Here is a 24,606-nt window from a genome sequence, read left to right on the forward strand (position 1 = left end):
GATTTTATTCTCGCAATATCAAATGAAAATCTACTGTACAAGCATGCGTGAAATGAGTCCTGCACTGGTCCCAAACTTTGAGTACCGACCGGTTTGGGTTTTTTCCTATTTAATTACTGCTCCTTTTATAAATAGTTTTTGCAGGTTTCAGCGAGTCAAATTTAAGATTTTTTAAGAACTTTATCTCAAACTAAGCCCTAATTTCACTTTTTCAAGTAACGGTAAACTTGCACTTCCCCATAGCCAAAAGACAAAATCATTTTGTTTTGTATGTGGTGCAATCTGAAAGAGACTCAATAACCAATAACACAAAAGCTGATTGGCTACAATATAAGTTGCATGTTGGTCTCAATTGTTGTCAGAACACAGCAAAATTATATTTGGACTAGCAAAAGTAAGAACTACAACACATCGGATGAAAAAAAAAATGCATTGGAGGAAGCGTTGCATGGATACGGAAGAGGATTAGGGCCACTGGTAAAAAACTTATGTGAGTTCTGACTTTAATCTCTGAATTCTGAGAAAAAAGTCAGAATTCTGAGAATAAAGTCTGAACTCACATACATTTTCACCAGTGGCCCTAATCCTCTTCCGTACATGGATATAAGAAAATTAAGACCTGTTTAAAATGATTCAAGACCTACAACACAATACTTAAGCAAATTTAAGACCTTTTAAGACCCGGCGGAAACCCTGTTACGCCACATTACTCACACAAAAGCAGCCCGGCCCAAGCAGCACTTACCTGTGCCATCCAGAGTATATCCTCTGCAGTCTGCGCGTGAACTTGCGATATAGGTGGCTAATGTAGCGTAGCATCTCCTCGTAGCATGAGCCTGGTTCGCTGTAGCTGGCGAGGGTGGAGTCGTTGGACATGTAGCGAGCACGCTGCTCCCTCATCAGAGCGTTCTCCCTTTGCTTTGTCTCGGAGAACTGGGTGGCGATGACCACGAGGCACAAGTTGATCATGAAGAAAGAGCCCACCTGGTTGGGTTGGGGGGTAAAGAATAGAGTAATACAACTGCAGAATTGAAAGTGATATAGGAGCAGTTGTGTAAACTATCAGCCCACAAACACAGTCTATTAAGTGCTGTTAAATACGGGAGGCCATGAGAGAAACCTTTCCCACAGCTGTTAAACTACTGCATCAATATTTGGTTTTAGGAATAACTGCATCACGTCATCCCTCCTGAAGGTGTTATTAAAATTGTATTAAAACACTGCGTCAACAAGCAGCCAGATAAGATCCACAAATTTTGGCCAGGTCTGGGATGATAAAACTGACTTTGTTTTTATCATTGTTTAGAAATCTTGAAATATAAATCATGCGCCGATGAGACGGCCTTGAAAGGAAGTTACACATCTCTGTCTATTTAACAGGCCATAACTGGATGTTACTGAAGGAGCATCAGGAAATTAAAGGATTACTTTCTTCATTTTTCTTGTTTAAATTTCTTATCCATGTATCTTTCTGTCTCACCCTCTTCCATATGAATCACTTTGTTTTTCTTCCAGCCCTTCCTCCACTCCCCACTTTGCTCTCCCAAACACTTATCCCTCCCTTCTCCCCCTCTGAATGCACTTTAAGCACTTTTACATTTAACAACAGTCAGGTAGGTAGCTCATACAGCATTGAGAAAAATAGCTTAAGCTGGGATCTATGAAAATGCCAACAGCGTGATAAGAGCGAAATTGTACAGAATTCTGCAAGTTTCTACAGACGGGAGTTGGGCTCCAAGCAGAGTCTAGTGGCTTGCTTTTTAAAGTTTATTCTGGGAATTTCAAAGCAGGACTGGAATGCAAGTACACAAAAATATCTTTCAGGAGCAACATGTTACATATGCATCTTTGTTGAGCTGCAAATTACGTAGAGCTGTGTAAAGAGGAGCAGGATTAAAGAAAAGTATATTTTAGTGCTTAGTTCAATAGTATATGTAAACTTAATGGCATAACTTTATATTCTGAACACACTTGTAATTCATGTGCAAAACCAGAATCCACAGATGGCTGATACTCTTAGCAAACTATAGCGATTACAATGAAAAATGTACTTGGGTTGGGTTAAATGCTGGAGTGTTTTGTTTCTTGGTTAAGTTTCAAACAATTGTCCATGGTGGTCTACGTAGATCTGGGTCAGAAATTTGGGACCCAAACAAAAGTGTAGCTTTTAATGAATTGTGCTGTGAATTTTGAGCTTGTTATTTTGATTCAAATATTTAAAAAAAATATACAAAAAAAATACAAATACATTCAAGGGGGTACTTACGATAATGAGCAATATAAAATATACAAAATTGTAGAAGGAGTGAGCATCCATGACATAGTACATGATATCAACCCATCCTTCCAAAGTGATGACCTGGTGGTGGGGACAAAAAGACGAGAGACAGACATTTTATTATAGTGAACAAAATGTAATATGAAAAAACATTCTTTAGTGGCTCTGCCCATTGTTTATTGATTTTTCTTTGAAACATTATGACAAACACTCGCACACAGACATTGAAAGTACACAGCAGTCAGGAGCAGCACAATATTCAGATTTTAATGGCTATTCCTCTGAAGAAAGCCAGTGGTGTCTCTCAAACCTCTATGTTTGTGTGTGTGTGTGTGTGTGTGTGTGTGTGTGTGTGTGTGTGTGTGTGAGTGTGTGTGTGTGAGTGCGTGTGTGTGCGTGCGTCCATTTATGTTTGTGCCAGGGGAGTGACGCAACTCTCCCATGTAGCCACTATGCTAATGAGCCGTCAAAATGCTGGGACATAAAAGCAGTGGCTCAGCTCAACCAATCCGATAATACACTCACACCTCAATGTGTACACCTCAGCTAGAATAACACATTACAAAATGAACTGCCAGAGCAACAACGGCAAGAGTAAGAGTTTATAAGAAATCTGTGTGTGCGCATGCGTGGGAGCTTGCTGGCTTGTGTGTATTTGAGAAAGTCATGCAGTGCAAGTTAAATTCAATTAGACACAGAGGCAGATCTATCAGTGGGTGCTGCGCAGATCTATTAAAAGGGAATTCATATCACAGACGGCTGAGCTTCCCAATGTGTTCGAGTCGAAATATTTAAACTTGAGTGACAAATGTATGTTAACAAGCCAATCAGTGTTACATTCTCCTGATGTCCTAATATGGAGGAATTATAATGTAGCTATCTGTGAGCACCCATAGCTCTATAGTACCTCATTTCTACTTTACACTTCATATTGAAGGGTTGTACAGATGTACTGTACTCCAAGACCCCATGACATCAGTCAGAGGAAACCAAAACACTGTTTTCTCATGGTGTTGTCACTCTTCAAAATAAACTATCCAAAAAAAATTTGTAAACAATTATAAACACCCTTCCCTCCACATTTTTGCTTCTATATCCAAATCTGCACATTTACCCCTTCTTACCTGGAATATGGCTATCCAGGCGTAGCCGATATTGTCAAAGTTGACTGCTCCTTTGTGAGGGTTGAAGTTCCCGCGGCGACACACATTATAATACTGGTTCCAATTAACACAGCCATTAACACTGGCCCCACCCGTTCCAATCAGAGCTGAATATAGGTGGGGAGCGGGCAAGGTGCACTCGGCCCCACGCTCCATGTAGGGTGGCACGCTGCTGCAGCGCAGCATCCCGTTCTCACGGGGAGCCGAGCAGATGAACGGGCTGTCTTCACCTTCCTCGGACATGTAGTACTCACTTATGGACAAGTTGTACATTCTGGATGGAAAGACAAAACAAATAGCCATGTTGTTACAATACCTTAATTAAGAATACATGTTGCAATAATATAATACATTAGCATATTTGTGCTTGGTTTTTGTTGTATAGGTTATATTAGCAATACACTGTAGATATACCTTGACTGCGACAGATTATATCCTTTTCCTTCCTCAAAAAATTACAAAATATTGCTGCCACAAATTTTCTTTCTTTATTATTCCTATTGTGCCTTTGAAGACATAATTGCAGTGCAGTCAAGGTATAATTGTTCAATTCTTATACTGCACTGTAACTTCTATTCTCTTATATTATCTGTTTTTATATTTTTAACTGTTACTGAAGATAGACTGTTGAAAGTTTGAACTGAATGACAATCTATGTAAACATATAATGAGAATTAATAAGTAAGTGCATTGAGACCGGACATTTCAGCAACAGGGCACAGTGCTTTACATAAAACATTAAAGTGCAAAAAAAAAAAAAAAATACAAAATATAAAAACAATAATGGCAAGAGTTATGTGTATATAGAAACAGCTTATATATTGCCCCACACTAGCATCATTAAATCATGTATTATTGTTTTTATATTTTGTATTGTTTTTTTTTTTTTGCTCTTTAATGTTTTATGTAAAGCACTGTGCCCTGTTGCTGAAATGTGCTATACAAATAAAGCTGCCTTGCCTTACCTCACCAATAAACAGGATTAGATTATCAATGGTGCTATTTAAAGTGAGCTTCTGCGTAGAAACCTGAAGTAGATGTTAGCAAACAGTATAATTATTGAGAGTGAGTGTCATTGAGCTTATTAAATATGCACACATTCAATCACAGATGTTAACTTTGAATTTTCAAACCACCTTTAGCGAATGATTGCAACCAACTTCTACTCCCACACTATTTTCATACCGAGTCTATATTAAGATTGTGTGCCCTCTTCTTCAGCAGCATCTCAATCAGTGATTTACACTCTTATGTTAAATGATCTAAAAGTAATGGGGAAGATGACCTTTGTGTCTTATTCATAGTAATTATTAAAACTGTCCCCACCCAGTTAAATCTCTTCATCAGTGATGGAGGAAGTACTGAAGTTAAAAGTACAGAGACACCAGTAACCAGAGACATTACTTTAGTGTAAGTAGAAGTACCACAATGACAACCCTACTTAAGTGAAAGCAAAAAGAACTTGATTTTAAATGTACTCTAAGTATTAAAAGTAAAAGTACTTGCATAACAATTTATTCTCTTAACGTCTTTATTCTAATAATTAACAAGTTTACATTCTGACTTACAATTCTGGTTATCTATCAAATTGATCTGAATGAAGCTTGACTTTGCATTATTTCCCACAGGACAGTGAATGCTGCACACATTTATCTAGTGAGAACATACGGGCTTGGACAACAAGTACGTGGCTTCACAGCTAAGGAGGACCGGGAGTGTTTTTAAGATAAATATACGGGTTGTATATTAACCCTACGTGAAGGAATGTTTCACACCAAGCAGAGTATCAAGAGGAGCAGCAGTAACAGGAGCAGCGGTAGTACCGGGAGTGGTATACGCCGGGCCAATAAACACTATTGAAGGGCGTGTCTTGGCGTCGCCATAGTGGGATTCGTAATATCGCGAGAGGCACCGGGAGGCTTCCCTGCGGACTGCAAACGTATGGCGGTCAGGAAGACGTTTTGACAGCGGGGCGGAAACTGATAAGAAAATGTGACGAAAATGTAACTTAACGTTGTAAAATGTAGTGGAGTAGAAAGTATAGATAATTACTGCAAAATGTAACTATGTACAAGTCAAAAGTATGCACCATTGATTCAACTTATGTAAAGTCCAGATGTGAAAAATGTAAAAACAAAAAAGAGAAATTAAAATAAAAGTACTTAAGTACAGTAACACAGTGTTTGTACTTTGTTACATTCCAACAATGGAGCCAGTGTTACTCGAGTATACCCCCGTCAAATTTACTCCACCTCCGTACGTGCATTCACATGTAGGATTTGCCAAATCAAAGCCATCCCAAAGTGCGGAGTGGAAGTGGACTACCAGGCTATCCTTCAATGAGTCTGCACTGATATTTATTGCTTGAGCCAAAACTGGAGGAAAAGTACATATTTTTTGCTGATTTGTCAAATAGAATTCCGTTCAATTTCTCTCTTGTTTGGTTAAAACAATATATCAATGAATTAGTAGGAATTCCAATAATAAAAACTAAAGAAAAAAACATTACTTTGTCACTTAAATCATTTGGTTTGTACATACAGTTCAATCTGTATCCAACAATTTAAAAAGAGAAAGTATCACCTATTTAGTAATACAGGCAAATATTTTTTTAGGTTAGTTTATATATTTAAAAGTAGAGGAGCATGTGAAAACGCAAAAGCTAAAGTGACCAAGGCATCTATCACTATCTATGGGGACAGCTGTTTCCTACTCATGGTTAAAAGTGGTTTGCATCCCACAGTTTACCTGCTTATTTTTACCTTCCCCTTCAAAATGGAGAGCCCTCCACTACAGTGAGTGTGCCTTTGTGCAGAGTGACATCCACTCTTAAAGTACTAGAGGGAAGGAACCAGTTTGAGAAAAGATCTTACTCTTTACCGGACTGTCTATTCCAATTACGTTCCAGCCATTGATGTGTACATCAATTTAATGTTATAGTATGATTGTGAGTTTCCCTCTGGGGATGAGATCTTATTTTACCCATAACAACCGATTATGTAATAACAACGCATTACGTAATAAAAATACATTATATAATAAAAACCTGAACCCAATATGTAATACATTTCTCCGCATTTTGTAGTTAATGACTACATAATAATAAATGATGACATAATAGCAAAAATGTAATATGGTGCTTTATGTATTAACCAACCAAAAAGGATGTCTTCAATAATTTTTTTAAAACATTGTTGTGTTCATTTTATGAATTCTAGCATGAATCATGGTGATTCACAATTTGTTTTAAAAATATTACATTTGTTCAATAGATTAGTATTACCTTTCTTTACTATATGGATTACATACTACGTTCAGAGTTAGTCCATATTGAACTATACATTTATTACATTTCATTACGTTACGTTTCATTACATAATGTGTTGTCGCATAATATGTTGTTAAAAACCCTGAATATATCTCCTAATAGTAATGTAATCTGTACAGTAACTAGATATTTAAGACACCAGTTAAATAAATGTAGTAAAGTAAAAAGTACAATATGTTATGTTGAAATGTATAGTATAAAGTACCATGAAATCAAATGTACCTCATAATTGTACTCAAGTACAATACTTGAGTAAATGTACTTCACCACTGATAGTTCATTCATATTGTACTGGAGGTCAGACCGACATTTGTTTAGTGAGAGAAAAAACAGCAGCCTTGGATATGAAATATTAAGCCGCTCTTCTCTCTTTGTTCTGTCTTTCTCTGTAACACACAGGAAGGATTCAGCAACATTAACTCTGGTACAATTTATACCATTACATCAAAACAGAATTAGTTCAAGGATGTCTAAGTGACATTTGTGGCTTCCTGCGGTTGTGGACGCTGAAGCAGTTTTTCTTCTTCTCTTTTGCATAATTTCAATCCCCACAGCTAAATTGGTGACTCTGATCTTTCTTTCTGTCTGTGAATGTGCATGAATGCCTGTTCGGTCTTGTTTGGGAGATAGTTCTTGTTTGCCTGTTGCGCTTCTCTTATAAGATGTTTCTTATGCATTACAAGATAAGATGACTCTTGAAGCTCAGGTTCATCAAATAGTTTCATAATGTGCACTGTGTAGAAGGGAATAGGCCAGTCACTTCTATTTTGTCATTCTGGTTAAACCCAGATAGATGTTGAGTTCCAGGAGTTTGAAATGTTTCTTTGTGTTTAGTAATTCCTGTTACAGTGTACTGATTTTATGTCCAAGGCAGTAATATTGTTTGGTCTTGGCATGGTTTTCCTCTCTGTATTTATTTATTTTGTTTTGGAATATTATGGGATTCAAGCCCACATCTGAGTTTTTTGTCAAATATTCAGGCTTTACTTTAAACATTCTTAAAACATGAGAACCACATCATCTGCAAAGAGGAGTTCTATTTTGTTATGTGGGAGTTTTAGAACTAGAGCTATAAAAAAATGCTATTTAAATGAATAGGCAAGTTCCCAGCACAATTATTAAATAACATGGGGCTAAGACTTCATCCTTAACTCATTACACATCTATATTTCTCACTATGGTCTTTCTCTTTCTCTTCTTGCTCTCTCTGCACGTAAGTGTGTGTGTGGCCATACAGTGGTTTACATCCTTGTGGCGCTTGGCAGTTTGCATACTCCAACAAGTTACAATGTCTGTTCTTTTGGCTACAGGCAACATCTGACTGATACACAACATGACAACTCAAAACAAACTCTTAACAAGAGGGAGCAAAAGAGGGAAGCAGAGGGACGAAAAGGAAGAAGGATGTAAACAGAAGGAAAGAGTGAAAAGGGGAGAATGAAAGATCATGTTTGAGTTAAGTGATCTGAGCATGTTTGAAGATTCCATGTGTGCATGCTGGAGGCAGAGCTGGTCACCATATGGGTGTGGAGAACAGCACTTGCAAAGCTGGGCAGATGGACTTTTTTCTATTTGGGGGAAATTAAAAATGTATTGCAACTTCTGAGGGAGGGTTTTATTTTTATGGGATTCATATGTACTGCATATACTCAAGAAAAGTAACTGAAATCCAATCCTATTCTCATCAAAGTGCTTCTTCTGTCAAATCTAACCTAAAGTGGAATATGGACCAGAAGAGACGTTTTCCTAGAGGCCATTTGTGCTGATCCCAGGCCAGAAGTACATGAAGAAATGCAAATACTGTTTCACAAGGTCAAATTCCTTACGTTATGATCCTATGGTTCTCTCCCAGGAAGCAGCGGTTGCGCAGTAGCCCCGCCCACAGTTGGACTCCCACAATACCAAAGATGAAAAAGACAAAGAAGCAGAGGAGAAGGACGTTTCCCAGCATGGGCAGGGTGTCCAACAGCAGCGTCACTAAGATCCTCATACCTATATAGTGGGACAAAAAAAGGAAAGATACCATCATAAACAATTCACTCTATGTAAAGTTCACATACTTGATAGACAGTTGAGTTTTAAATCAGCTACTAGTCCTCTGGTTACTGCACACTCTGACAACCTCTATTGATCTTGTAAGCTTCAACCCCACAGCCAATAAGTACAAGTGATGAAAATACTGAAAGTGACAGTTTGACATTATTTTGTCCTCTGGGGTTTGAACTCTACTCTTCCTTGTGGCTAGTATTATCTAACGACACGCGTTCAGCATCCATCTCCACTTGTCAGATGTGTTTAGCGTCAGAAGAGGCAGGGATCTAGTCCCTGAGGTCCCTCAAAATGTGTGCTGTCCCCTTTCACATATATTCCTTGTCACAATGACCACATTTAAAACGCGGCAATGGTGTCACTGCTAATTTTGACCGTGGCAATGACTTTTAAACTGAAATCTGAGTCTCCAAAAACTCATCTCCAGACTGTTTTGTGCTGGGCCCTTGCCGGACCAAGCTTTCACTGAACCTATTATAATTTAGTGATAGGTGGAAGTTTGGTTTGGGAGTTCTACAGTTATGTCATGGTTTGGATTGCTGCCTCTCCTGTCTGTTTCCCTCTCCCTTGTGCTGTTTTTTTTTACTTTGCCTTATTTCTGTTCTGTGCTGAGTGGGTGTGTTGCTCCTGGCTCGCTCTCCCTCCACATCAGGACACCTGTGGCTGCCTACACACCTGAAGAAGATCCAGCAATCACCGCTCCTGTCTTAAACCTGGCTTTCCAACCAGTCTCTGCCAAATTGTCCATTCACCCACAGTGGTAACACTTGCTACGGCCAGCCCCTGCTTGATTATCTTTCTTTACTGTTTAAGATTTTTTGACTTTGTTGGTTTTTTGCTCCTGCTTCAGATTCCTGCTTAGGTCCTGGAAGCCCAGTCTGCCTGCACGAGCCTAATCGTTGTTTTTTGGACCTGCCTACCACCTGTCAGCCTGCTCTTAGTCCCATTTCTTTGCAGCAATTTTCTGTTGTATTAAATAAACCTCTATTCCTGTATCACAACTTTTCCTCCGTGTCTGCTCCTGAATCTACTACCAGCCTAACAAGTTATCAGGATGGCCCTAACTGCACTAAACTCACCAAAGGTTCTTGTTTCAAGACGTGATAGCATATTATTTAAGCTATCATCCCTAATAAATGCACGTCAACTAAGTCAGAGAGAAATCCAACTCAGACACTTCTGGATAATATTATCATTCATTATTTAGGCATGTTTGAAGGCATCAAGGAGCAAAATTGAGGATAATATTTCACCCCATCTTGTTTAGAAAGTGTCCTGACAGTGGATTTTAATGTGTTACTTTGTGCAGCATTAACTGTCGCAGCTAAGAGGGAATGACTCATCAGCCTAAGGGTGCATCGTCTTGCTTATCTGTATGAGTGTGTTTGTGTACAATCACTAGCAACAAGGTTACTGTCCAGAAGATATTTTCTACATAGTGGCAAAGCATGAAATCTCCTAAAATGGATTTTTGCTTTGGTCTTCACAATGTATGTGGGATTAAGGCCTTCAAGATTTACTGATCACAGACCAGCTACAGATCTTAGAGTTGCATGTGAGATAATGTGTTTTTGTGAGATATGTGCCAGCCAGAGAGGTGAGGGTCAATCCATCACAACAGATGGATTTGGAGTAGAATAAAAAAAATAGGAAAATCAATAAAATGCTGAGTTTAAATCATTGTCTCATCCCTAATCTGTCTCATATTATCCTGTGTTCTGACTGAGATCTACCACTTTTAATATATATCCGTCAACAGGCTTTCCTCTTTAGCCGTCTCCCAATTCTCACAAAATAGAGGTTATCCAGATGGGCAAAATAAAAAACCTTTACACATTCTTATGACACATAATTCTCATCAAAAGAACTGAAAAAGAAAGAAAAAAAATGTCTGTGTGTATGATTAAGGTAGACAGCAATACTCAGAGACACTTGAGTATCGCTGTCTACTTGTGTGACTACAGCACATAGAAATGTACACATGCACACACTGAGTAAACAGTACACAAGATGCCTTGTATAGAGGAATCTGCACAGTGAAGTCTGCACCAACACAAACATCTTAAAATGGAATATGAAGGGTTTCTCCATACACACTATTTTAAGTAGAGGTGTCATTTAACAGTACAATGAATTTCATTGCTTAGAATGACACAGACAGGATTAGAAAATGCAAAGAGATTTAAAACGAGGGACATTATATTCACTCCCAGAGTTGCAATGCACTCTGGTAGGTTTAATTAAACTAATGCAACCTAATAATGCACAAGAGGCAAAGTCGATGAGAGCATTTGAAACCGAGAAGGGAAAACCTATCCAGAAGGTCATATTACAGGAATAAGTTAGGTTTCCTAAGATATGAATTTCTAAAAGAAACTACATTCATATTGCTATTCAACAAAAGATTATTGTTGCCAGTAAGATGTGGTGAGGGGGGGGTAATGTTGTCAAAAAGAGACAAAGACAACAATATTGGAATGTTTAGAAAATCCTTAAGTCAAAATGTTTTCTTTTCTTTTTGTTGTGTATTGGACAGAAGCAAGATTGTGGATTTTGGCCTTATATGAGAAGATATTGCAATTAACCTATGAATTTGCTTCTTAGGTTAGATCTGGGAGTAATAAATATGTCCATGTGATTTCATTGCCATTGGTAGTCAGGAAAATGACTAGGATGAACAATCCAAAATCTTTTCTAAGTGAAGTGGTAACTAAATTGACATAATTAGAATTCTGTGCTAACTGAAACACCATTCTTCAATAAATAATAACTTAAATATGAACAACAATTATTTAATATTTATAACACAAAGAGATCCAGTACTTTAACTGTATGCTGGCTTACCCAGATGTCCCAGCACTGTCTGCCATTAACAAAAAACATTTCCCTTAAGCCCTAGATGTTTGCAGTCTAAAATAGTCATGGCTAGCTCAGACATGTCTGCAATGACAGCAGAACAGAGAGGGATAAACGCTGTACAATCTTGGATCAAACTAATTTAAAATTTCCAAGTCCTTGTGCTGCCCTCTTGAAGTGTTTTTTATTTTTTATGGGAGCTGTAGTTTTCTCTGTGGTTTACAAAGTAATTGTTGTTGGGACGGAGAGTGCTGCTCACTGTTTCTAGGCTACAGCACAAAATGAAATTTAACATCTGTCTGACAATGGATACTTCTGAACCACTTAGGCAGAAAGACAAACGAAAACAGAGCGATGGCAGAATGGTTAGAGACAAACAGACGCTAAGTAGGGAATGAAAAACTTTAGCCTGGCCATTAGCCTGGCTGGCTTGCACCCACAAACACTCCATCTCTGATCACAGTTCAGTCAAAAAAAAAAAATGAGATGGAGCCAAAAAGAGAGAGGACAAATGAATGAAGTAAGCTGGTATTAAACATCCTCAGGGTGTCTTTGTGTATACCTGTGACTATATGAGTCGGAGGGCTTTGTTTGGGTCTGTTTGTATTTACACTAACCTTGAGTGTCCAGCCCCAAGTAATACCTCTCATTGTAATTCTCTCCCTCTTTTTTTCTCTCCATCTACCGCCCTGTGTCAGACCTTTCAGGGACCAACTGAAAACTTGTCACACTACTCTAAGTTCCACTTCACCTTGTCCATGGCTGTAAATGTTGTTTCTAGGGGCTGCTGTTAGCCTATTAATAAGAAAAATGTTAATGTTAAATTCTTACAGTAACACAGTATTGTTACAGGGGTAGAACAATACTGTGTGTGTGTGTGTGTGTGTGGTGTGCTCAAAGCACCCACACACAAACTCAAACACACACATATACAAACACACACACACCTTTACAAACATATAAGGTCATTATTTATGTGAAAGAAATACTGGCTTATTCTGGGGAAGCGGACTCATTATTAACGCATACACATACACAAAGACACACACTGTACTCTCATGGGTTATCCAATGTTGTATTCGATTTTTTTCAATTTTGCATTATAAATGAAGTTTGTTTAATAAAATCAGTTAAAGTAACACTACTAAACTAGTTGACGGACTGAAATAGCTCTGGAAAACAAGAAAATAAGAAAGAAAGGTTTAAACAGTGTAAAGACTTGTTTAGGAAAAGTGTATTTAAAGCGCCCATATTATGCTCATTTTCTGATTCATAATTGTATTTTAAGGTTGTACCAGAATAGATTTTCATGGCTTAATGTTAAAAAAACACCGTGTTTTTTTTTGTACAACACATTGCTGCAAATCCTGTTTTCTCCCTGTGTATTTAGGTCTCTGTTTTAGTTACAGAGTGAGACATCCCACTTCTATACTATCTTTGTTGAGAGTTGCACATTTGCAGTAGCTGGGTAAAATCACATCAGTTAAATAACTCTTTCTCTAACTTTGGTCAGTACAAGGCAGCATTAGCTGGGAGACTTCTTCCTAACAAGGGCACACTTGTGGAATACCTGCAGAACAGTGACACGTAAGCAGTTCTTTTGTAGATTATGGTGAAGTAGTGAGTGTTGTAGAAGTGTTTTGCCATTGAGAACAAGCTAGCATGCTACAGTTTTAGCCGCCTCATCTCAGCTAGTGATGTAGAAAGCCGTGCAGACAGCTCATCCAGAGACTGAAAGTAAAAGACATTCAGAAACCTGTGTCTCACTCAAAACAGCATGGATAGTTTTTTTTCCCAAGTCTGTATGCATATGGACGCACCAGAGACACACAAAAATCAACCCAATACCCAGAAAAGGGAAATGTAATAAAATGGCTACTGATATTGGCAGGCTGAACCTGAAAATAAAACTGCTTGGCTGCCTGCCTAATGTATGCTGGTTAATAATCTTGTACATTGTTATGACACCATTGTCTAGTGATCCGCTGTAGCTGTAGATTCATGGCCCCTTCTGTCACATAGCTTTTAAGTAAAATGACAAACTATGTGCAAGTTCTCACTCAGCACTGGCACGGCACAAGCCCGGGAAGTGAGATTAAAGCAAACATCCAAGTCCTGGATCATTGGTCAGCTCAAGTTAAGTAGTGAGAATACACACACACACACACACACACACACCAATATTATATGTATATAAACTGTATATAGTATAGTATAGTATATATATACTGTATATATATATTTCCATGTGGATTTGCTTCAGTAGCGCTTAGTGCAAACTAAATGAATAACAGGTGGCTAACATTACACAGCACAGTGAGCGTTTGTCAAATCATCATACCTCAGGGCGTTTTGTGTAGAATAGTTGAAAAAAAAGTTGTCAGTATTGGGGAAAGAAGCATTTTGCAGCAGCTAATTATGCAAAGTTGATCATGACAAATAATAGCTCTTTCATGTTCAGTATTTATGCATAGTATAGACAAAGCATGAAAATGCTTTTGTCTTTCTTTTGAAAACCAGTAATGAACATTTTCTGTCATACCCGCTAAATGTGTTCAGATGGTGACAAAAGCATCCCTGCAAATGTTCAAACAAAGACTTACTTGGTACTCTGTTGATAGCCCGCAGTGGCCTGAGCACTCGGACGGTACGAATGGCTGACAGACTGGCGTTATGGCCATCCAGAGAATACTCCAGCACCCTGAAGACATTCAAAGAAAAGCAGGAGTTTTTCCTTTATGTTATCTACTCACATACCTGCAGATTTAGCTACGCGAGGCAAAAAACAAGAAAAATAAAAACACCAAAAATATAAGAATGCTTATGCGTAATGACCGCTTCCCCCATAATTACTGTGCATATGGGAGTTAATTACATAGAGTCAAATGCGCCTTTGCCTCTGTATAGTCTATATTGCGGCACCCAAACTTCACAAATGCGACATGTGGGTAGAGAGAGAGAGAGAGAGAGAGAGAGAGAGAGAGAGAGAGAGAGAGAGAGAGTTATGGTCTCAATTGTGATCTGGTACTTGCCCTGTGATTGTGCTGGCTGCGTGACGAGTATGTGTGGTCATATTGGCTCAGCCCTCAGAGCGTGGGAGTATCTAAAAGAACGTCTGCTGCCGATTGAGTCCTGCCTTCAACTCAACCTATATAGTGGCCCCGGGGTGTGCAGCTGACCCTAACAACAGCATACAGTACTCCTCCAGACTTCAGGTTATTGGTCTTGATCCCTGATAGGTGCTTGTTAAGGCTGCTCATTTTGGTAAATATTATACTGAATATCTCTTATCTCTGAGAAACTAGATCTTAACTGGCTGATTGCTTTCACCCAGATGGCATGCTGCCATTAAAGACGCAATTTACAATAAATGGGGCGACTGCAGCATTCTAGTCTGGTGGCGCCTGATGTGGATACATGTCATATATTCACATCATTGCACTCAATTTACGCTAGATGGGATGGGACACAGCGCAACGACTGTATGTAAGGGAAACATCTATTTTGCCAATGACAAGATATTGTGAGGACAAACAGATATGTAAACACACCCACCCAGGCATTTAGACTTGTATAATGTGTGAGCTGTAAGTAGCCATATTTACTCCTCTGTCACAAAAAACTGTGTGTATCTGTGCATGCTTCTTTCTCTGTGAAATCACATTTGTCTGATTGTTTACTTGGTGTTCTGCAAAATGTTATTTCATTCAAAGCAGTCTGCTATTGCCCAGATGCAAATGATAGAAAATCTGGCAATTTGTGGCGATGAGCAAAATACATTACGGGATACTAACCCTGCCATGACGATGACAAAATCAAGCTGGTTCCACTTGTCACCTAGGTAACAGTTGGAGCCAAAGATTCCCAGGGCCACCATCTTGATGACCATTTCCACAGCAAAGAAAGCAAAGATACAGTCGTCCAGTACCTGAAGAAACATGGTCAGAAAAATAAACACAATCAGAATTACAACAAAAATAACAAGAGGAATTGAAAATTCTTGCCAACAGAAAAATGTCAGGTCCTTTTTCAGTTTCCTCGTCAATTTAAAGTCACATTTCCAAAGAAGCTGCGGAAATGCCAGTGGAGGTTGTTGGAAAATACATTTTTGTCTACATTAGGTAGATTCATCCCAGCAGGGAATAGCTCTGGCTTAGCGTGGTTATGGCTGTGTCTCAATTAATTATAGTAGACATCCTAATACACCAAAAACAACATCTGTATGTGAATATAATGAGCCCATCTCAGTGGGACAGGAATCAACATTGCACAGTATGAGCACGTTGAACCAAATGAGACAAGAAAAAGAATGAAAGAATTTTTCATTAATATGTGTTTCCCCTTTTTTGTTTTTATTGCACTTCCTGTCACTTAACAGCAACTTAAAGCAAAAAATAAATCGCTGGTGAAAAAGAATAAGGCTTAATATGCATCCTTTACATTTGCCCCGATGAGTGATGTTCACTTTGGATTTTCCACATTACTCACTAATGCTGAGTTTTAAAGCTTGTTAAGTAAATACCAAAACATGGCCCAGGACTTAACAGCGAGAAGAGTTCATGTAAAAAACCTCAAACATGTCACCAAGGTAGCAACACCTTGTCCCAAGCTATTATTGCCGTATGGAAACACGTTTAGTGTCCACATTGCACAGCTTTCTTTAAAATCTACTGTTATGGGTAGAACTGAGGTAAATTTTCTGTCATCAAGAGAAAGCACACATAAACCGTAAGATAACGTGCTCATGGGTCCAGTTATAAGGGCGAAGGTGTTCCACTGACCTGTAGGATGCGGCACCACTCCGACTGACATGTGACGTCTTCACAGGGCTGGAACATCCCCAGAGTCACGCAGTTGAGCAGGATCACCAGCATGGATACGTGCTCGAACCACGTGCAGGAAGACGGTTAAGGCCAAAACACATTGGATGTAACTTGTTCTATACATAACACGGTTCATTCCGGGGGAGATGCAATGGAATCACAGAAAAACAATAACTTAAACAAGCAGATGCAGTTGAAAATGTACACAAAATGTCCTCAGTCTGCTTTTAAATGATGTTAATGATGCATCATCATGGCTGGCTTTCTCTAACACTGCCTCCAATGCTCAGCACAGGTGCATTCATGACAGGCAGGTGCAGGCCACACACACACACACACACACACACACACACACACACACAGACACAAGCAACACAGTCCAAACAGGCCTGCTGACCTGTTGCAGAGTGAGACAAGCAATGATGCTTGAGAGCTATAGTCCTTAAAAACAATGACAGAATGAGATATAAATGCAATACAGTATAGGCATACATACTGTAGGTAGTTCTAAAATCCCAGAAAATATCAACCATGATGCAGCATAAGAACATGTGAGTAAACAAACACCCCGCCAACAAACTGGAGCCGGATGCCAATAAGGAGTGTTGGGCGAGTCTAATGCACATAATGGGTCTAATAATGACCCAGTGGGACAGGCTGTTAATCTGTTTACAGGCTTTTTCACAATTTCCCAAATAAACACTTTAATGGCTCCATGTCTACTGTACATCCTGTTGTATGGTATTGATCAATGAAAGGAAGTAAATCTCTGAGAAAAGATGTCTATCATGTATAGGGATGGGGGATGCTATGAGTCTACACATGTGTGGCCATCCATTAAACAATCTGAAAAATATGAGAGTAAGTATCATGCAAATCTTTGGTGTGTCCCAATTTCAATGGGTATAAAAATGTCCTGACCTGACTAATACAGCACTTGTGAGTGATCTTTAGTTGATTTCCTTTTGCTTCTGTTATCCTTTCTTTATCCTTTTTCGACTCTCAGTGAGATTATTTATGTAGGACAGAGTATTAAGTTACAGAGGGCACAGGCAACAGTTGGTTTTCTTTCTATTATTTCAATTTATTTTCTCCCCTCGCATTACAAGAGCTTCAAGTAATATCCATCTATAAGGAATAGTCTAAACAGTTTGGCCATATATAGCATATATATCTTACAGAATAGACATTTGATGGAGAGAGTTTTGATCTGACTGGGTTTGTTTTGAAATGTCTTTTGTCGTGCCCCAACAGTATAATGCAATACCATAAATCAAACCAGTCCAAAAAAATTAACCAATAAAATATATGGACAGAATATCACTGTGCATCCCTAGCTACAACACAATCAGAAGATGTCCCTTTGTCATAACGATAATAATAAATAATACACACCAAGTAATCATAGAGTATGAAGAGAGCACGAGTGAGAGCCACAGAGATCGGAGAAGGGGAAAATGATGGGAACAATAGAAGGAAATAGCTTTAAATCATGTCTCCTCAACTAAAAAAAGGCACTGATGTTGCTGTTTTTCTACTTAAGTTTGGCATATATCCCAGAAACACACAAACACACACACACACACACACACACACACCCACCGATCTGGTGTGTGCTCCGAGTTGCAGTATTGAAGTATTCCCAGGGTGAAGTACAGTGCTGTTCTAATTAGAAAGGGAGTTGAAGCAGTAAACAAATGGTGACCATTGTCTTCTACATTGTTCACACACACACACACACACACACACACACAATCACAGGCATATAGTATACATTGTAGGCAAATTACTGCACAAGGACAATCAGGTATCACTGCTGTGTTCAGGGGCCAAGACAGAAGTTTGAATCAGCAAAAAAACTTTTCTTCCAGTGGCTGTTACGAGTACGAGGTAATTGTGGTCTCCTATAGTCACGGCTATACCCTTTAATTTATGCTACACTCAGGTTTTCCAGTCTCATATACTGAATACTTAGCTTAGATATTGCAAAGCGATGAAAGAGCACAGCACACAGTCTTAATATTGAACTTGTGAGACTAAACATGTACCACCAAGGAACCACCAAGGAAACCACAAGAAATCCATGAGATCCTTTGTGATCAGTAGTGGACATAAAAAATAGTATGTTACGTCATGTACAATGTCATGCAACTACACATTGAAAATTCCATCTAACATGTTACATAATGGCTTATTTAAGTTTCCAGTTTTTCAATTTGACACTAACACACATGTATTTCATACATACTATATAAAGTAGAGGAACATAATCATCTTAGTAAGTAAATTTAGTTTAAGTTCATCCTAAGAAAAAAGAAAAATGTCTGCAAATAAATAAATAAATACTCAAGACTACATATACGTATACAAAATACTGATAAGAGACGAAGTTTTGGGCAAACAACTTCCAGGGTAACTGGAGTGTATGAGCAATTCTAAGGGGGGGGGAATATCAAATTCTGTGTCAAAGAAGACTCTCAGCTGAATACAAATACGAAGCTTTCTACACCTTATGGGTTTAAGAGCAGATGTTGATACAACCATCGGGATATGGAGGGTTTGAGCGTATGGATTATATCAACAGTAGAAGACTGAAATCAATTATCACTTGTGTATGTCCTTGTTCATTTTAAGATGATCTCTGGACAGGGAACAATAACAGCAAAGAGCCCTTTGAATAGCAATTTGTTAAATATTTGAATCAGTCAGAATTGGCAATCCACAAGCAATTTCCTAAGTATGCATTTTACATTTTATAAAACATTTTAAAATAGGCTATTCTCTTTGCTCTGCTCCCTCCAACAAACCATTTGTATGATGGCCCATTTGCAAGTCTGACAAAGGATTTCCTGAGCCGTGGCTGCCACCACTCACCTTTGTCACACCGCTTAATTAACCAATCCTGACAAGTGTGCAATGTGCTCTGCCAAAATGACATGTCTCTATTCTCCCTGCTGACAAAGGCTTCCCTCGGCCCACTGGCAGATATGGAAATCCTTAAATATGAGACATGTACGTAGATCAATTAAAATGTAACTGTATTGTTGATTTATAGGCAAACCATGTCTAACCAGTGCAGCAATGGCCATCTGAGTATGCAACTCTCTTAGTTCCACATGCTCACACTACACTGCATATGCATATCTCCTTTTTCTAATATTGTGATAATTAGGGAAGCCGGGTCTGCTATATTTTTGGAAAAAATTGTTTTTGCCAATGTGCAAAGCTCCCACTGCTATGATATGCAGTAGCTCAATATTCAAGTTAACAGAAGCAACTCTACTGTGGGAGGCAGCAAGAATGCAGCTTATCCTCTGGAGGAACATTCAAAAATAAATGAGAGAGAGAAATAAACAAGGGGGCATCTGAGTAGTTAACACTGTAGATGGTACAGTATGAAAAACAGGGGGTTTGTGGCAAGCGGATATGAGTGGTGAGTTAAAGGCAGTCCAGTTCAGTGTCCATGTTCAGTCACGCAGGGAGCGTTGCATTTTATTCAGTAATTCTGTGGAGGCAACAACAGCTCTGAGGCGTTTTGATTACAACTGTTGCTAGGGTTGTACAGTATACATGTATTTACCCAGTCTACAAATGCGGTTGATGTGTATGTAGCCATTACAGCATGTACAACATGTGTTTTTGTGCCAAAAGTGTCAATAAAACAATTTCATTTAAAATTGAGTTGCAATTGCGTTGTTGTAAGTATTATTACAAAGAGGAAAAAGAACACATCTTTAATCACAATTAAAATGGCATGGGCCAGTCTGTCACTATACAATCACACACATGCACTAAGTCGAGCGACGTAAGGTCGATCCCTCCTTCAGAGATGAAAGATTTTTTAATCTGTGGCAGAATTAAAAAGAGAGCTTTGAATATTCAGAGAATCTTCCTTTCTCTCTCATGTTGCTCTGTGCCCCCCTGCGCTCTGCTTTCTCTAATTCCTCTTTAATCTCCACAGTCAACACCTCCTGAGCCCCATTCCGTCTTCAGCTCCCCCCCACACATACACAAACGCACACACACAAACGCACACACACACACACACACACACACACACACACACACACACAAATGCACAGAAAAACACGAGCATTAATGTGTAAGTCCTCAAAGTCTACCAGGCTGTCGCTGCAAAGCGAGCTCAGAACACACTCTTGTTTGGCTTCTGCTTTTCACACACAAGCTCAAATTCTGAAAAATAGTAATGTTTTTCTTATGTTGCTATGAGCAAGATCAAATACACTGTACGTTTGTTGGATTTCCTCCTCTGCCAGTGACAAATCCAGGCCTGCCACATAACGCTCCTGGTCTCGTTAAGGTCGATTTATGCCTAAGCACCCTGTGCAAATCAAGTGAGGTCTGTGTTGTATCACACTAAAGGTGAGGGATTGTGGGTTTTCAAGGTATAAGTGCAGTATAGCACTGGGCAAGTGTAATATTATCATTCCTCACTTGTCCATATAACACAGCCCCATTCAGACTAAAAATCACTTCTGATCCAGTGTAACTCTAGTCTATGTCAACAACGTTTCATTAAGGGCATGGGTCTTCAACGTTTTTTAAGCCATGGACCCCTTAACTGAAAGAAAGACGGATCAGGGACACCCTACAACATTTATTGTATAAAATGAAGTTGCATATTATGCTGGTCCTACAATAACTTTTAGGGCAGCCTAAAGCATGTATAGATACCTTTGTTTTTGCATAATAGTTAGCTTAGGTAAAATAGCCTAATAATTATTGGCATGCTTTTATAAATCATTTTTAATGTTAAACACACGTGGAACAGTCTATCCTTTGGGATTTACTGTTTATCTGTGGATGGATACCCTTAGTGACTACATTACCTCCCAACCAGTAAGCCTATCATCAGTGGGGATTTATATTTGATAATATGTTGAAATCATGTTAAGACCTTTTAATTTTCGAAAAAACACTTTCAAAAATACAAATAATTTGGAAGCCCCACTCCAGTGACTCTGAGGACCCTCTAGGGGTCTTGGACCCCCTGTTGAAGATCCCTGTTTTATGGGATTGTTCTGGTGCGGCCAGAGGTTCCACCCGATGTCCCACACCTTCCGCTTTCTTTGTTTTAGCATTCTAAACTCCGGTTGATTTGGGAAACATCCCACGAGCTAGAACCCACAATCAAATTGTATTTATCTTTTCTTTTATTAAGTAAAATTCTCATCACACACTCGACTGCCATTTTAATTCCAAAGCTTGCCTCCCTAAGTGCATATGTTCCACCTGAACAAGTTCCTTCCTGAGGCCATTTTGCAGTGGCACCGTGCCTGCATCCGGCGCTTAGCGCCTCCCAAGACAATTGTGATTGGTTTAAAAATGCAAATAAACCAGAGCATGTTTTCCTATATCACAAAAAGTTGTGTGGACTAGCCAGACCCTCCTCCGCAGCGCTGTGGAGGAAGCTCTGGTAATGCAAGACTCATATGTCTCAGACACAACATTAGCAGTGTAAGTGCTATTTACTTTACTATGGTTATTTTGACCCAATGTAAACAATGTTTTGTCAGTTGTACAAAACAATGTGCATATGACATAGTAAAGGACAAATCAGTGATAGTGACATGTACATATCTTTAAGTTTAAAATAAATAAGCTAAATAATCCATCAGTAATATAAAAAAAAAAAACTATACAGGATAAAACAACCCATTGTCTTTGATAACACAAATAAAAATAAACTGTTGCATTGTCTTTTTGGAATTTAAGATGTAAATGGACCAGAGTAACTTGTAGTTCGTACTTATGTAATTATCCAAAGGAATGTGACTTTAATATTTGAACCAAATACAAAAAGTTCAGCCTCCTTGATCTGTCACAGATTTTAGATCCACTCATTTACAATTTCTTTTTGCAGGAAAAAAAAGCATCTTTCAACCAGACCAGAGTGCCAAAACATCGTTGTATTGACTCATTTAATGGTTCTGACAATATCTCATCCTCCGTTATAACCATAATGTTCTATCAGTGGGCACACAATCTGTGTAGAGGATAATGGAACGCTTGCAAAAATACATATATGGAGCAATAATTACATTCATTCGTGACTGTATATTGGGTATTGAGTGACTCAGTGTTTATCTTCAGCATCTGCTGTGCAAATATGTAACAATACAAGCCTTCCGAGGTAAACAAGACACAAATATCACAATGCAATATTAAGCATTTGTAAGAGTCTGATAAATTTGTACCACTCTGTCGTAGCAAAGTCTCACACCTACAGGGACTGTGATAACACGTACACACATTCACCAAGTGAACACACACACACACACACACAGCACACACAGTGCTTGTAAACATGAGTATACTCAGGGTGAAGAATGGTTTGCAGGTTGTGATTTTCCTTTTTTCTCCAACTTGATGTGAAAATCACATTTTACCATTGTGCACGCACACGCACACACGCATATTTAGACGCAAGCGGCTGCTGATGAAAGACAACAACAATTCAACATGACCTATTAGGCATACATGGAAGCACACAAGCGTGAATCCATTGTAGAGGTCTCACAGCACACACCAATGGCAAGCCCACTCTACACATTGCATACACAGTGTCAAGACCACTCCAGTTGAGCTGTCAGCTCGCTGTTTGTGCACAGAGAGAGAGAGAGAGAGAGCACAGGTGGGGAAGAGAGGCGCAATAAACGAGAAAGGAGCACTGAAGCACTTTGGGCAAAGACTTGTCCTTTTGTCTCAGCAGTCAGTGCACAAAAAGACAAAAAACTCATGTTGGTTTCATTACATTTAGAGCAAATTATCAGCTGTTGTGTTTCTTTACTTGTTACAACTTCCTCCCTCCTTTATATTCATCTCCCCTACCCTGTTTCTTGCTCCTTCCCTCTTCAAAGGGCTCTATCTGTCCATATGTGTTACTGAGGCGCTACAGTGTTAAGTCTCAGCACACAAGCAGAACTTATCCCTATCTGCTCCATGGCTTAGCGCTCTTTGTTCTGTGATAAAACTACAAATTTAGCTCTCCCATCTGGTAAGCAGCTCTTAAGCTATCTTTTTCATCAGAATGAGGGAAAGTTTATTGTCTGACTATGTTTTTTCGCCACAATACAAGTTTTATTTCAAGAGTAAGCGTTTAAAGAAACCGTTGGCATGGCCTTCGTTTCATTATTTTGTACGATAGAACCAAAACAATGAAAGGCAGCAAGTACAATTTCTCTGGGGGAATCAAGCTTTAAACTGTTCTGTGCAGATGTCATTGGTCACAGTTAGTAGTCACAATTAATAGATCCACGTTGATCTTGCATGCCGCCTATTTGTGGTCACTCTCCTGTGTCAGGTGAAATTCCTCAGTCAAGCGGATGAATTGCTTTGTTTGCCTCATTCCTCTGAATTTGAAGCTAAAGGAGGGGTAATAATGTGAATGTGAGAAGTTTCAGATCACTGACCAGTCACATAGCACTTAACTCTGCCATGGAGACCGGTGGCTTGGGGGAAGCATATCTATGCATCCATACACACAAAGTTAGAGAGTTGTGAAACACACTTGTATGCAACACTGTACTGCATTCTTAAAGTGGTTTGGGGGTAAATGGAGCTCTCAGAGCAACTCTGTTGATAAGCCGGATGATAAAATGGGAAAAGAGAGCAGAGAAGAAGAAGGGGGTGAGGCGACAACATTCACATCATTATTGTACTAAATGTGAGAATGTAGAAATGGGTAACGTATACATTTATACCAATACAAGCTTCAACTGTTTACCTTCTGTAGGAGTTGTTGGTACAAAAGTTATATTTGACATATGAACAATTCATTCCTTGTGTGCTCTCCACAGTTTACTTGCATCCATGACAATAAACAATAATTCATCAATGCAACTGTGCCTGAGTCATTTATGTCTATGCATAATGTTAACAGAGATTAATGTAACAACTTGAATGTGTAAAGGGTTGCAAAATTCCAGAAATATTTAAGTTTGAAAACGTTTCTCTGGAATTTATTGAAATTAACAAGACGTTAACGTTATCTGCGCAGGCTGTATTTACCAAATCATAAGCATGCAAATATAGACAAACCTTTTACATAGCATAAGTATATATCATTTATTGATTTGCCAAATAAAT

At 38.8% G+C, this 24,606-nt stretch overlaps 1 protein-coding gene across 4 annotated transcripts in view; it reads right to left on the reverse strand.

Annotated features, from left to right (window-relative positions):
• LOC117958546 (voltage-dependent T-type calcium channel subunit alpha-1H-like) overlaps positions 1-24,606 on the reverse strand; it is a 108,556-nt gene that overhangs the window by 39,514 nt on the left and 44,436 nt on the right. For all 4 annotated transcript variants that reach the window (XM_034894998.1, XM_034895000.1, XM_034895002.1 and 1 more), the window contains exons 3-9: positions 16,456-16,567; positions 15,469-15,602; positions 14,278-14,375; positions 8,596-8,761; positions 3,403-3,715; positions 2,267-2,359; positions 746-984 (exon numbers count right to left, since the gene is read on the reverse strand). In XM_034894998.1, coding sequence (XP_034750889.1) covers positions 746-984; positions 2,267-2,359; positions 3,403-3,715; positions 8,596-8,761; positions 14,278-14,375; positions 15,469-15,602; positions 16,456-16,567 — 1,155 coding nt within the window. The remainder of the gene's footprint in view (positions 1-745; positions 985-2,266; positions 2,360-3,402; positions 3,716-8,595; positions 8,762-14,277; positions 14,376-15,468; positions 15,603-16,455; positions 16,568-24,606) is intronic.

The sequence above is a fragment of the Etheostoma cragini genome, chromosome 15 (genome assembly GCF_013103735.1).
Source record: "Etheostoma cragini isolate CJK2018 chromosome 15, CSU_Ecrag_1.0, whole genome shotgun sequence".
Classification (NCBI taxonomy): Eukaryota; Metazoa; Chordata; class Actinopteri; order Perciformes; family Percidae; genus Etheostoma; species Etheostoma cragini.